A 14,974-nucleotide genomic window follows, 5' to 3' on the forward strand; every position below is an offset into this window, starting at 1 on the left:
GTTTTATACAGAAAATATGATAGAATAAAGACAGCCCTAAATCGGACAATTCCTTCCTCGAGTTCTGCTCTTATCAACACTTCCGGCGATCCTTTTTTTGGTATAGATAGAAGAAGATGTAGGAGTACGTTTCATCACATTAAAATCCATTTCCAGTTCCGAACAAAGATAAGTTTCGCTAGCGCAAACATCAAATGGACTAACAGCACTTGTCACTATGTAATTGTAGAACATATGGGAATTTAATTTTCAGAATTTTCACTTTTTCCTTCAGAGTTTTCCGAAAATTTTCAATTGTCATGTTTGGTTGGAATATTTTTGGTAGAAATATGTGTAATATTTTTATGAGACCCCCTCTCCATTCCAGAGGAGGGAGGGGTGTCATACCATTATAGAAACATTTCTCATACCCAAAAACCCTCACATCCCAAATTGTGCTTGATTAGTTCTCGAGTTATGCAGAAGTTTGTGTTTCGTTTGTATGGCAGCCCGCCTTAGAGAGGGGGGAGGAGTGTATTCACCATAGAAACGTTTTGTGCTCCGTAAAACCTTCAAATGTGGCTCCATTTGCTTGATTAGTTTTCGAGTTATGCAGAAATTTGTATTATTTCATTTATATGACAGCCCACCCTTAGAGAGCGGGAGGAGAGTCTAACCACCATAGAAAAATTTATTGCATCCTAAAACCTCCACATGCCAAATTTGGTTTCGTTTGCTTGATTAATTCTCGAGTAATTCAGAAACATACTACATACTACTACATACCAATTTTCATGTTGATCGGTTCAGTAGTTTCCGAGTCTATAAGAATCGGACAGACAGACAGAAATCCATATATATATATATATATATATATATATATATATATATATATATATATATATATATATATATATATATATATATATATATATATATATATATATATATATATATATATATATATAAAATTTATTGCATCCTAAAATATATATGTTGTTGTTTGATTTTGGGTACACTATATTCAATCAATGTCTAACCCTTTGATGAAAAGCTGTATCTAACCGTACACATGTTTGAGCTTAACGAATAAAACGGATCATCCACCTGTTACCTAACCGCAACATAGATCATCGCATCACAGGACGACTTCTATCCGTCTGACACAGTCGTGCTGCATCCTGAGTCAAACCACCAGCGTCCAAGTCGTCCTGGCCCTGTGGTTGGTGAGGTGTTCCACTTTATCCACTAGAAGATTTATCGAGACCTATCTTAATAGTAGCCGACTCTGAAATCTCACTGTTCGATGTTAGGGTGTACTGGGAAAAGGTAGTTAAATGTGTATTCCTATCAAAATGATTGAACAAGTTTGGCAGACGCACGGAATTCCGTCTTATCCGATTATCCTTCCTTACCAGATGCTACATCTTGCGATTTATGTTTCTGAAATTAAAAATGCCTTTGACAGGATCCTGTTTAAGGATCAGATAAAGGTATGGCCAGATCGTGACAACGGGATTCGAAGTTAATAAGCTATCTGGTTGAAAAGCTGTACCTCTAAAATTTACCAACAATAAATTGTATCATCTAACGATACTTTTCTTTCTTTTTTCCCAGGAACATACGGGTCGCGTCTTCCGGCTCCAGTTCGATGAGTTCCAGATAGTAAGTAGCTCCCACGACGACACCATCCTCATATGGGACTTCCTGAACTGTTCCCAGAGCGATGATACGGCAACGCCCCAGGCGTTGGTCCAGGTGGGCCGAAGTCCATCACGTGAGTATTCCTCCTCCTCCGCTGCTGGTGGTCGGGCTCAGCCTCAGCACGAGACTGATGATGACGATGCATACTAGAAACAAAAAAAAACAACCAACTGTAGTAATTGAATCAGTAAAACAAAAAAGGGAACCTTTACAAAAAAATATTTTTCAAACAAAAAGCACACCACCAGCCACATTCGAACAGACCACAGCGGACTATTGCTTACTCTTGTTCTTCTCTTCTCTCCTCCACGATGGTTACGTTCATTCGGGTGTGATGTGCCGTGTTCAAATGGAAATCGTTGAAATTAAAAGCTGAAATCACGTAAGGATTTACGAAAGCGTTAAGAACGGTAGTAAACATGAGTAGTAATACAAAGTAGCGGACACAAGAGAAAAGAAGCAAAACCAGATGAGGAAATGAATGCAAAAATCAAAGCAGGGAGAAAACTATAGCAAACGCTGGTCGCTCACATACACATACATTGTCCTGACAAATTAAAGAACATTTACGTTCCGTCATGTATGTGCGGCAGGAGAAGTAGAGCTCACGAAAAAGTAAATACAATACAAGCAACAGGAAAATGACTACATATAGAATTATATTTCAGGCCCAAGGTAATCTTGTAATAAAAAAACAACAATTCAAAACATTGAATCACGAAAAATGACCATGATTACGCTGAAAGTGTTTTTTTCATCGTGTTAGCGCAGATGTATGTGTGTGTTGTGCGCATGCAATTCTAGTGTGTATGTGTGTATGATGTTGTGTGAATGTGTGTATCGAGAAAGTGTAAAAAAACAAAACGTTTATCTCATATTAGAATTTTATTGATTGCTTCTATCCATGATCACAGCGAATAAGATTTTATAGAGTCGAATGTAGGCGCAAAAGTTGACTCGTTTGTTACTAAGTATTCGAGTTCGACAGATGGCATTGCTTTTGGGAAGAGAATCATTTATCGTTGCTTTTGGTAATTCGTCCATTTTTGTTTTCATTTGACGCTTTTAAAATTTAACCATATATTTAGATATGGCTTAGTTGCCGGTAGCTCATAAATACACTGAACGCGACAGCGGCGGATGAAGCGGACAAGGTTAGGTAAATTTTAAACCTATTTAGTAATAGCAATTCCGGGCCCGAGTGTGATTCAATTGAACCCTGTGAACGCGAGAAAAAAAAACTGTTTGGAAGAGTTTGGCAAGTGAGAGAATCGCTGTTGTTTATTAGTAATACAAGTAATTTATAGAGCTCTCATATGAGCGGTAATAAAACAGTAAAATTGATCCAACAATAGAAATAAACACTACAAAACAAAACATGTGAAACAACGTAGAAATTGCCCCCCTTTCAATCACATACATCTTTAAACAATAACAGTGGATACAATGCAAAAGAACAGTTGTTATCTATTACTCGTTTCACGTTTCGGATTAGAGCAAACCTTAAAACAAATTTATGCAGATGTATTAACAAGAGAGATATTCACAAACATAGATAACGTTATATTTGGAATGACAAATGTAGAGAAATGTGCATAACACACGAATAGGAATCGCTGGAATAAAATGTGCCGTGATGTAGCACTAGAGAATGATCTGAATTCATTGAGTAGACTGACTCTCAATTTCCAGTGTGTAGAACCGATTAACACCACACATTGTAATGAGTTCTGTTTTGGATCTCGGAGAGTCACCAGGTATTGAAAACACAATTATTCCATTATTCCATTGGATAGCTGTGGATAAGGACAGAACGAATGATGTTAACGAAAATGACAAGAAAGTGGAAATATATTCAGCTGAGAGCATAGAGCAAACTTTGTGAGCAGACGCAATGTATTTTTCTAGTATCTAGAAATAATCCGAACAATCCATTCACGCAGAAACGGATGACAAAACTTTCTTATCGCAAAATATTAGACCCGTATTTTTTCATTTTTTCGTTAAAGTGACCATTTGCATTTTAGGGTGGTTCGAAAAATCGTTTTTTTTTCATTCTATCCCAAAAATGACCATTTTCGAAAATTCATAACTTTTGAACCACTGAACCGATTTTAAAGATCGACATATCAAATTGAAGCCAATTGCTAGCTTTTTATATTGAATACGGAATTGAATTTCCAAAAAAATGCAAGAAAAAATCATTTTTGAAATTATTGATTGTAGTCGTTTTCTATTGTTTTCATGGTTTTGGACTAGATGGCGCTTTATATTTTTTTAAATTTTTTCTTGAAAGCTGAGGATTTTCTACATAACATATCTCGATATCAGAGATGCTATTTTTTCCGTTTTCTAGATATGATTTTCCAAAGTTAACCGATGGTTCGAAAAAAAACTATTTTTCCATCTTTATTCCATTACAAAAAATCATAACTTCTGAACTACTGGACCAATTCAGATGATCGACATATTAAATTGAAGCTTATGAGTTCGTTTTCTTTGAAAAAATATTATCTTTGGGAAAAATTTCGTTCGTTTTTGTAATTATTGATTAAATTAGTTTTTCATAGTTTTCTCGGTTAAAGATAGAGATCGCTATATTTCTTTATATTTTTTCTGGGAAGCTGAGCTGTTTTTTTACATAACATATCTCGATATCAGAGATGCTATTTTTTTGTAGTTTTTGAGTTATTATTTTTTCAAATCAAAATCTCTATGGAATCGTGTATGCCATGGCACAACTTTTTTCTTGAACCCCTCCACCTCACCAGCTTGTAACTAATTTCATTTTGAATATTCTTTTTTCTTTTAGTTCTTGTTGTAAAGAAACAAGTAATGAAATAGTGGATAGTAAAAATATTCTTCATTTTATTTGTAAAAAAAACGTCTTTTCGCTTTTCGCGCTCTCGGATGGAAAGAATTTTTTGTCGATTGAACGTTTTTTTGAATAATTCACTTTCGTTTGTTCAAATATGATCTTGCAGAAGTCATTTCTCCCAGTGAATATGTGAAAAAAATACGATCAACGAAGGAAAATATTAAGGAATTATCAACATCGAGTTACCGTTCTGAATCATATTTCGAACAACATCATATTTCGGACAGTTTGTTTTAATATCTTGAAATGCTTAATGCACTGATAATATAATTATAAAATTAATATCACAATTGCTTCTTTAGAGTAATCCCTTGGTTTCACTATCATTTCATATGAGAACTACATTTGAATTATAACATAATCGGCAAAAATCTATGAACACTACTCACTATCGTTTGTGTTTGGCGTTTGCTTAGCGTGAGCACGTAGAATTTACCCGTTCATCAATATTTAAATTTCTCCCGTGTTTCATTCCGTTCATCAGTTCTCATCATCGTTAACAGTTTACTGTGATTGCTTTGTAAGTGTTTCGCAGTTGACTATAAAATATATTCAGGTGTAATGTAATTTTCGTTCAAAAAATTACAAAATAAAGGGGCTGATTCTGATGCGCGAATGTGAAGTGACAGCTCGGAAAAATTGCCTCACTCAATTCCCGAAGGCGGCTGTGGTGAGATTTTTACCTTGAGTGAACTCTCATGAACACTCACTCAATTCCCGTGGGCGATTGCAGTGGAAAAACATGCCATTTTGTGACTTTTGAAGTCGTATCCTCATTCGTTATCGACTAGTACCAGCAATGGTAGCCAAAAATTGAATTAGGCATTTCCAAAGGATTTGAACGATCTCTAATAATTCGCCGTTCCAAACGGGCAATAGCTACTGCAGATTCAAAGATGAATTCATCATCTACTTTATGAAAATTTCCGGATAAAAATAGGCAATTTCGAATGCAATCCAGTTAAACTGTGAATTTTGAAATTATTTATATTTATTATTAACATGTAGACAGTTCAAGTATTTGGTATGCTATTACTAATGACGAGAATATACATCTTCTGCAGCCGCTATAACGCGGTACAAAATTAAATTGAAAGTTCACAATAGTTGACCCTAACTGATACGAGAAACTCAATTCAGCATACCGTTTCCTTTCTCCAAAAACACAAATCAGACTTTCAAAAATTACGAAAAGCTACTTAAGTAGTTAAAAACCGTATATGTTTAATCAACTTCTTCCATGTGTGGGGCATCCTCGGTGTCATCCACTAGTGGAGGAGCATCTTCATCAGTAGTTGCGGATGGAGTATCTGTGCTTATCCATTTCAAGACCCAGCTTGACCATAAGGTAGATGCGAGATGCGTGCTCACCGGGCTCATCCAGTGAGAATCCAAACGATAACAGCGCAGTTTCGGACAGTGGAATTACAATATTCTTGACAGCTCTATCATTTTTATCGGCTAATTGTCTGTGAACAAAATTTAACTTCTAAATTTATTTGAATGCGATAATAAATATATCTTACCTTGATGACTTTTATGTGAGGCGACTATAATATTAATGTTCACTGTAATGTTATAAAGAATAGTCAACCTTCCGATAAACTTTTAGCAATAATTACGCTAAAATCAGCACCGGACACTAAGTCAAAAAACGAATGCGGAATCAAAACACGGATACGAAATCAAAACAATTGAAATAACATACACTCATATTAATGCAAAGGGACTATGCAAAAACAGATTTGAAAATATATTTTTATTTGTTTTCTTATGCCAGAGATATTATTTTTCATCAATTATAATAAGAGGAAAACATTTATAAAGATGAACGAAATTATTTCCTGTACATATTTGTAACAAGGAATGAAAATTTTTAAAATAAAAGAAATATATATTCATGAAACACATTAAATACATATAGCCTTTGCAAAAAACACAAGCTTTGACATATATTTCAATGAACACTGCACCATTTGTAATTCATTGAGTATTTTACTCCAAAATGAACCTCTCACGTCAGGGCAATCGCTTTCGGCGATACGGTGACCTGGGTCATGTGACTTTGAGGAGTTCATTGTTGTCACATTCCATTCGCGCTGGAGAATCAGGCCCAAAGTGTCCGAAATTTAAATTCAATCTGTCCGAATTTACCCGTTTCATTTAGTGTCCGAAGTTTGATTTTCATTCGCTTCATTTGAAAAGCATTTTATTCGATGATTTTTTTATGTTTTCAATCAAATAACCAGTATTAAAATAACATGTTTTTATTGATGTAATTATTCAAACATATCCAAAATCAACAGAAAGCCTAACGGAATCCTACGTCAACTATGCGATCGTGTCTTGGACACAACCCTCCTTTGACTTTTTTTCACATATCCACGTTGGAGAGCTTTAACCCTTCTCTTCGTTAGTCAAGGCATTTTGATTGGATGTAATACCTTCCCGTTTACTATTTTTGAAAGCATAGGCAGCCGTGGCAGTGCTCCGAGCTCTGCAATACAATTTGCTTAACCAATGTTGAAGCTGCTAAAACCAGTCTTCAGAAAACAAACGCAGCACTGCGTTTGAGTTTAATTTTCATCAGCGCGCGCTCAAAGAAAACTCGTATTCTATCTTGGTGCGAAGAGCACAAAATTCATAAGCACGACAGCGCTAAATGTACCCGGCGAGAACTCAGATAGGGGTAGTGGGGGCAAAGTGGTCACCTGCTTGTTTGGTAGTATAACTATTGACTATTGATGCCATATTGATAATCATCTTATGTCTGAAGAGTTCTACGACTTTTGAGCTACCCTGTGAATCAGTAAAGCCGCCACATGTCAAAATAAAAATTAAAACAAAAATCGCTCTTTCGGTAGCCATTCGGCCATAGTTTTGTGCGCATCGAATCTAAGGATTTTCTCTCGTGATTTAGTTTATTCGACCTGCTATTTTCGCAAAATCAACAGTTTAGACGACTGTTCACATAATCCCGGAGAGGTAGGCAGATATTCTGTTTAATTTCAGCTAATTATTTGCATCGAAATTATTTTGCTCTTTGGGGGCAAAGTGGTCACCTAAAGATGATTGATTGTTTTTTGATTTTATAGATGACTCGTCATTATAAGAAGATAACTGATTGACAAAGCTGGACACAAGAACAGTTGGAATAGACGCAGTAAACAAAGGAATGTCCAAAAACGCCGCTTCGACCACCTACGGAATTCCACGGAGTACACTCAGCAGACGGATTGTTTCACCGAGAAGAGAGAAGAAAATGGGTTCCAAGACGTCTGTCTTCACAGTAGATCAAGAAAACGAGCTAGAGCAGTACATTTTTAATATGGAATCTCGGTTCTATGGTCTAAACAAGAAGGACATCCAGAAGCTGGCTTTTGATGTTGCAGAAACCAATCACATAAACCATTCTTTTAGTGCGACGAAGAAGCTGGCTGGTCGTGATTGGCTGGACGGGTTTCAAAATCGCCATCCAAATGTTTCCTTTCGGAAACCAGAAGCGACGTCCATAGCACGAGCCAGAGGATTCAATAGGTTTTCTGTCGACATTTTTTTTAATATGCTAGAGAAAACTCTCTGTGCAACCGGGTATCCCGCGTCTCGAAACTTTAACGCAGATGAGACTGGAATCTCTACTGTAAGTTATTTTTGCTCTTCGTGAGTATGGAAAGTTAGTAGGTATATTCGTGTATTTATTCAAAGGTACCACCGAAAAAAAGTAAGATTGCTGCAATGATGGGTAAGCGACAGGTCGGCTCTATAACTTCATCTGGAAGAGGCGAGAATACAACAGTAATGCTGTGTATGTCAGCTAGCGGACGACATCTACCTCCGTTTATAATTTATCCTAGAGTGCGATTGCACGAAGCATTGACAAAAGGTGGACCCTCCGAAACCAAGTATTCCTGTAACCCATCAGGTTATATGACCAGTGATATCTTTATAGATTGGTTCGATCATTTCGTCGCTAAAGTGAAACCAACTGAGCAGGACCCTGCACTTTTAATAATTGATGGGCATAATTCACACACGAAGAACCTAACTTTTCTTGACAGAGCAAGGGCCAATTTTGTTACAGTTCTAATACTTCCACCACATTGCAGCCATCGCATGCAACCCTTGGATGTGACTTATGAGCCCATTTAAAGCACATTACGCCAATGCGGCCGAAGCATTTATGAAACAGAATCCTGCTCGTGTGATTGGTCTGTATGAGCCGTACTCCATTGATGCGCAAGCGTAAAAAACTGCAAAGTCCAATAGATACTCTGTGCGAGACATGTGGCACTCTTTTTTCGGATTCTGTTGATGCACATGGATGGGTTAAGTGCTACAAATGTTTGGAGTGGTTCCATTCTGATTGTGATTCCATTCGAAGTGTGCGTAGCTTGTGCCACCTATGCCAGTGAATTTCATTTATTTTTTCTTATAACATTTTGTTACTGATATCTGATGTACGAATCCTATAAATATGAAATAAATCAACTAAAGAAATGCTCTTGAAGGTGTCACTTATGGCTGGCCTTATTAGAAGAGTTCCGATAGATGATGGTATTTCATCCTGGGAAAATAGGTCATTCCAGTCAGAACCAAGCCTCATAAAGTGAAGCATTACATATGATTTTCCTTCTGAGTTTTTGTAGATATGAGAAAACTTCACTTACTACACTTACTTATGTACCTAATGTTTCAATGATGATTCAAACAAGTTTGGATAAGAAACAACGCATAAATCTATCTCATTTAGTATGATATGTATAGGTGTCCACTTTGCCCCCACCAGGTGACCACTTTGCCCCCGCATTAAAAAAAATGTTCGATTTTACAACTTTTTTTTCTAATGGTGAAAAATATACTGTTTTCAGTTTTTATAATAGAAACTGTTTGCTATCTTGAATAACAATTAGTTGAGCTATAATATTCTTCGAAAAACTTGAATTGTAGCGGTATGTGGACGCAGGAAATGGACATCTTCCTTAGGGTGACCCCTTTGCCCCCACTTCCCCTACTAAACATTTCTTCTCACTTGTGTGATGCGCGTCTCATTCTATACACACATACACATTAAATTCTAGCGCCCGCTTTGTCTTCGTTCGTTCTAAGCAAAGCATACAAACAACAGCGCGCTCCCATTTGAGCCGTATACGCTTGTGTGAAGAAAAATATTTCAACAGAGAGAGCAATGCAGATTCAAGCGCGCAGTATAGAAATTCGGCGCAATTTTCAGCGTAAAACTCAGTTTAACGCTGGGCGCAAATTTCTGCGATAGAACGGCGCTGACAACCAAACACTTCATCTGTGTTTCGGAGCGAGCTCATTCGCAAGAGCGCATGTGTGCACAAGGAGTGGGTGCTCAACTGGGTACAACAATCTTGTTGCGCATCAGCACCGAGTTGCATTCTGAAGTTTGGCTAAAATTTACATTATAGACTCATTAAACGTAAAAATAATAATTGTATTGATATCAACACAATTTTATTTTATTGATTTTTAGATATGAAACGCTATGACTCAGAAATAACATTTTATTAATTGGTTTTTATAGCTGTTTCGATTATGTTGTCTGGCATCAGTATCAAAAAAATAACTATACTTTCACAAATACAAACAAAACCATTGCGGAAACTTGAAAAATGAAAATTTAACGTTCAGAGCACTAACTCGAGTTTTCCTACGTTTTTCACTATACAGTGCGACGGCAGATGAAAATTTAATATCTTGTGAAAAATCGATTAGTGTTTGGTGGATAATACTTGATGGGAAGTGTGCGAAAACGATCATTTTCTTCATACTGTTTCGCAAAATTATTGATTTTCGGGCGAGGGGTGAAGAAGGGAGATGAATAAATTGAGCGCCATTGTGGCAGCCATTTGTGGCTAGCTTCCACCTTCACCTTAAATGCTTTAGAACATTGACAAACGAATTGAATCCGTACATGTGAGAAGTGATTATTTGTTCAATATACTTTTTTATTACATAATCGCCAGATACAGTACTGAAATAACATATCCTAAATGTCATTCTTTGAAGCAGTGTTATACATTTCCACATCAATTTACAAGAGTCTTTGGCTCAGCTCGATATTTCCGGATAACAATTAGAATAACATTTTTGTATCAGATCTAGTTTATGAGTTTATATAATAAAGCATTTGTGGATTCATCAACTTTCTGAAATTTAATCACACCTAAGAGCATCCCAATTTTCAAACCAATACTCAACAAGAATTATAATTATTGTTGCCCCCTAACCTATCCCTATGAGTTTCTAAAAAAAAATTACTCGTTCGCAACTTCCCTGGCAAGGCCTGATAAATCTGGATACAAAACTGCCGCAGGCACCAGGCGCTGGCCGGAGGTGACAACTCCACCTGTGGCACCGCTTGTTGATGCACCTTCCATATCGGCATTATCGACCTCCGGTATTGGTGGTCGGTACTCAGAAAACAATGCTTTCCCGGCATTTTTCGCAGACTTCTTAGCGAGTCCCTTTGGTGTCATGAGGTTCATATTCTGGCTGACGTTAATCATATTGCCGACGGTGTCCAAAGAGCTTCCTACCACCTGACCTGCGTCTGGGCCGTATTTGTGGTGCACAATCTTAACTGTGCTGTTACTCAAACTCCTGCCCAGAATAGCAGCGGACCGCTCAAGACCAGCGTAAACCGTTCCGAAACCCTCAACAGCGCCAGCGCAAATCGTGAGCGCTCCCCGAACTCTGTCCGATGCGTCATTCTCACTCATACCGGTGCTGTAGGAAAGAAGGTTTGAGCCGTGCTTCTGGATGTGTGGCGCAAGGTATCGTCCCAGAGCCATCGTAGCCGAGCTCACCTTTCCAGCCACATAATTGGTCACGCTCACCGCAGAACCTGTAACGGATTTTGCTATTTCAATACCAGTTTTAACGTTGCCGGGAACATCGGCGGGTGCTTCATCGGGGGATTTTTGGATCTTCGAAATCAGGTAAGGAGTACTGTAGGAGATAAGCTCTCCTGTCTTTTCCGCTCCCTTCACCAATCCTTTCGATACGTAGAATGCTCCTTTGATAATGTTGACCGACACGGTTGCACTAGTGCTACGTTTAGCACGTTCTTCTGGTTCCCTTCCTTGCGTTCGAAGCCGGTGTAAGGCGACAAAAATTTCCAGAACAACTTCGTCAGCACCCGGAGGTATCACCAAACCAATTGTGCGACCGTCGATGCTACTCAAATCCGGGATTATAAACGCACCGTACTCCGTCCGATAGTATGGTGACACTCCTGGTATCAACGGATAAATGAAGGATGGATCGACACCGCGCTCTTCTTCAACTGGTTCAACGAGAATAACGTCCTCTACAGCTTCGATGGCCCGATCGATTGGCTGTTCGGCATCCTGTATCCTCGTTGAGGCAGACATAGGAATGACCTGAACAAAAACTGTACTTTCTAATTTTTTCACGTCGTCCTTTCTGATTCTGATGATACGTAACGTGGAATCCTCCAACGTTCTCGACACCACACCATCTGGTTCGATGTAATACATCTTTACTCCATCGCAGGAGAATAACAGCTCCAGGCTATCGTCGTCACCTTCCTGGCATTCACCACTGCCGGTCTGCTGCAATCCTTGCAAAGCCTGAGCCAGCTCCGTGTACGTTCTCGGCCTTAACATGTCGTCGCTACCGTTTGCCGTTTCACCATTCCGTTCACCACTATCTATCTTACCCCCAATCAGCGCAATCCGCTGCTGCACCTCGCCTCGGGTGCACTTCATTTTGTGTATCATTTTCACTGCCCGATCCCAGTTTTGGTCTTTCAGAAAATTGTCTGGAATCTCCACCGGAATGGAAAGCGCCTCATCGATGGCCCCGATGCCATCGCGGTACTCCTTCAGGGCTAGATCCGGTCGCTCGCGTTCCTCAAACTTGATGGCGCGCTCGATGAGGCGGTACGCATTATCGTGGGCGCATTTAATGCTGGCATAGGTGCGCTCCCACTGAGACGCCGGATCTTCGGCCATGTTGACGAGAGAGGGCTATTCCTGGAAACAGAGGAATATTGAGAATGATGAAATTATGACAAGGTTAAAACAAACTACGGTTCTGAGTGTATAATCTAATTTTAATGCTAAGTTGATTCATGCGGAAATCTGTAATTTGATTCCATACGGAGTACAACCTATGAGAAAGCTGAGTCAGCAAAGGAACCCCCTAGTGTTGTTATACTCATGCGCGAGACAAAATGTTTCGAAACATCTGAAATCTATGCAACAAGTTGTGTTTATCAGGTTTTCATTTTTTTAATGGCAGGTTTTTGCGAGGCTTTTTATACAGAAAAAGCATCTAAAGATACCAAAACCTTATTATTAAATAATAAAGTTTAGTGAAATTTTCACTATTAAATCAACTAAAGAAATTAAGCTGAAATAATCGAAAAAAGGAAATAAATATAACATTCAGACAACATGCTTCAAATGTTATTTACCTTTACGAATCTGATGTAATACTGCGCTTCAATTAATGTTATTATTGTCGACACACTTCGGATCCAGATGAATATGATTCACAATTACAATGTTGTTTTGCGGTGAACTATTTCATATTAAACTTTCGAAAAAAAAAGAAGCCTAGGAGCCACTTTCAAGGACGACGTTTATTTGTGCCGAGAGCACTCGCTCTGGTAGCTTGTGCAATGTTATTTTATGAACGTGAGTGCCCAATTAAGCCATTGAGGAGATTGGCTGGTAATGAGATTCTTATAAGAATACGGTACAAAACAAACATTTGCTTCACATCGGTATGATTTTTCTTTGCAGTGGCTTCATTGGAAAACACCGACAGACTGACGAATCGTCATTGATGATATCCGCGATGACAGATGTACAGTGTTGACGATAAGCAACGTGATTTTACATAACTACAGGTGAGCTATATTTTTTGTATCGTACACGAAAATTACTCACACAGATAAAATAGCGTGCAGAATAATGGGTACGAAAATTTCCACGCTTGTCCATTGTGAAGGGGGTAGGTGCATAAAATATGTCCACGTGGATACATTGGATGTGAATATTTCAAAAGGAAAATTAACATGTACAATAGAACTCCGATTATTCGCGAGTGGATTATCCGCGGTGTGGATTATCTCCGAAAGCGAATTCCATAGTAAATATATAGGACTTCTTGCTCTTTTATTTTGGTCATGGCTTTCACTTTATCTGACCACTGGTATACACGACCTTATAGATGGAATGATTGCTGTATTGACAAAACATAGTTTACATGCTGAAATAAATTTTTTTCGTGCTTGTACCTCACTTTTAGTCTGCGATTTTCGTTATGCGTGGTCCGCGATTTTCGTTAGGCATCGTACACAAATTACGTAACGCTTAAAATCCGGATTTTGCACCCCCTCCCCCCCTACGTAACGCAATTTCCTATCTCTAATACACAGAAAGTAACGCAACCTCGACCCCCCTCTCCCCCTTATCGCGTTACGTAATTTGTGCACGACGCCTTATGCGTGGTGACTTCGCCAAACTTTTTCGCGGATAATCGGGGTTCTACTGTATATGAAAAATTAATGACATAGTAGCTTTCGCTTGTGCAAAATGATTGTTTTTATCTCTCGAGAACTCCCAAAAATGGATAGATTTTGCGGAAATGGAAGACGAACAACAATTTCTTCCGTATGTCATCATATCTCTGAAGAAATGTTCTTCGCAGCGAAGTTCTTTTTCATTCAAAAGTGACTTTTTTGGAATATGCTTCCATTTCTCAAAAATTATGAAGAAAGACCATCGTTGAAATCATTAATCACGATGATACTGCAGGTTCATTTTTTGGACCGGTTTCCTTACAGATAACAGATACAGACTAGTTTTGTGTTGTGTAGAAGCGGGAATGTATCTTGGACTCTGTATTGAGCTTAATCTCTATGTGTGATGTATGCATTAGAAAAGACCGTTTTCCGCTCGCTAACTACAGTAATCGTTCGCTAACTGGTCTTGGTTTAACTGGTCTGCTTTTTACTGGGCGAACGTTAACTGGTCATTGGACCAGTTAAAAAGTAGAATTTCGTAAACAATCGACGTCATATTCAAATGGGAGGTTTGCTATGAGGGGCATTCGAATGTAATTTGAAATGTTATGAAAATTAACATTATTTTCGCATGACAAAAACATTGATTAAATTACAGAAAAATAATTTCCTCAAATTATATTTCATACCTGTTGTCGCACTCAATGCGAAATTTCCATTGGAAACCTTTTGTTTACTCTTTCATGATCACTCAAACGAATGATCGAATCAAACAATTCATTGAAGTTTCCCTTGATTTTGTTTGACGTTTTACATGCCGGACCAGTTAAAACGCGTATGTCGATAACTGGTCTTCCCTTTTCGCACAGTTAGCGAATGTTTACTGTATT

At 38.2% G+C, this 14,974-nt stretch overlaps 2 protein-coding genes across 8 annotated transcripts in view; one reads left to right on the plus strand and one right to left on the minus strand.

The window, feature by feature from the left end:
* The window catches only part of LOC129775709 (F-box/WD repeat-containing protein 11), a 101,358-nt gene extending 97,785 nt beyond the window's left edge, over positions 1–3,573 (plus strand). For 4 of the 5 annotated variants that reach the window (XM_055780737.1, XM_055780739.1, XM_055780738.1 and 1 more), the window contains exon 9: positions 1,597–3,573. In XM_055780737.1, coding sequence (XP_055636712.1) covers positions 1,597–1,833 — 237 coding nt within the window. In that variant the 3' untranslated portion in view covers positions 1,834–3,573. The remainder of the gene's footprint in view (positions 1–1,596) is intronic. The other variant, XM_055780741.1, reaches the window with a different exon arrangement.
* Positions 3,574–10,512: 6,939 nt separating this feature from the next.
* On the minus strand, positions 10,513–13,414 carry LOC129778302 (protein spartin). 3 transcript variants are annotated; one of them, XM_055785115.1, is made up of 3 exons: positions 13,029–13,414; positions 12,723–12,964; positions 10,513–12,585 (listed from the first exon to the last, which is right to left on the minus strand). In XM_055785115.1, the coding sequence occupies exon 3, from the start codon at positions 12,562–12,564 to the stop codon at positions 10,843–10,845; it is 1,722 nt and encodes a 573-aa protein (XP_055641090.1). In that variant the 5' UTR covers positions 12,565–12,585; positions 12,723–12,964; positions 13,029–13,414; the 3' UTR covers positions 10,513–10,842. The 3 variants fall into 3 exon arrangements, with proteins under 3 accessions (XP_055641090.1, XP_055641089.1, XP_055641088.1); XM_055785114.1 differs by having other exon boundaries at positions 12,643–12,964; XM_055785113.1 differs by lacking the exon at positions 12,723–12,964 and having other exon boundaries at positions 13,029–13,413.
* Positions 13,415–14,974: the final 1,560 nt, after the last annotated feature.

This window comes from Toxorhynchites rutilus, chromosome 3 (genome assembly GCF_029784135.1).
Source record: "Toxorhynchites rutilus septentrionalis strain SRP chromosome 3, ASM2978413v1, whole genome shotgun sequence".
Lineage (NCBI taxonomy): Eukaryota > Metazoa > Arthropoda > Insecta > Diptera > Culicidae > Toxorhynchites > Toxorhynchites rutilus.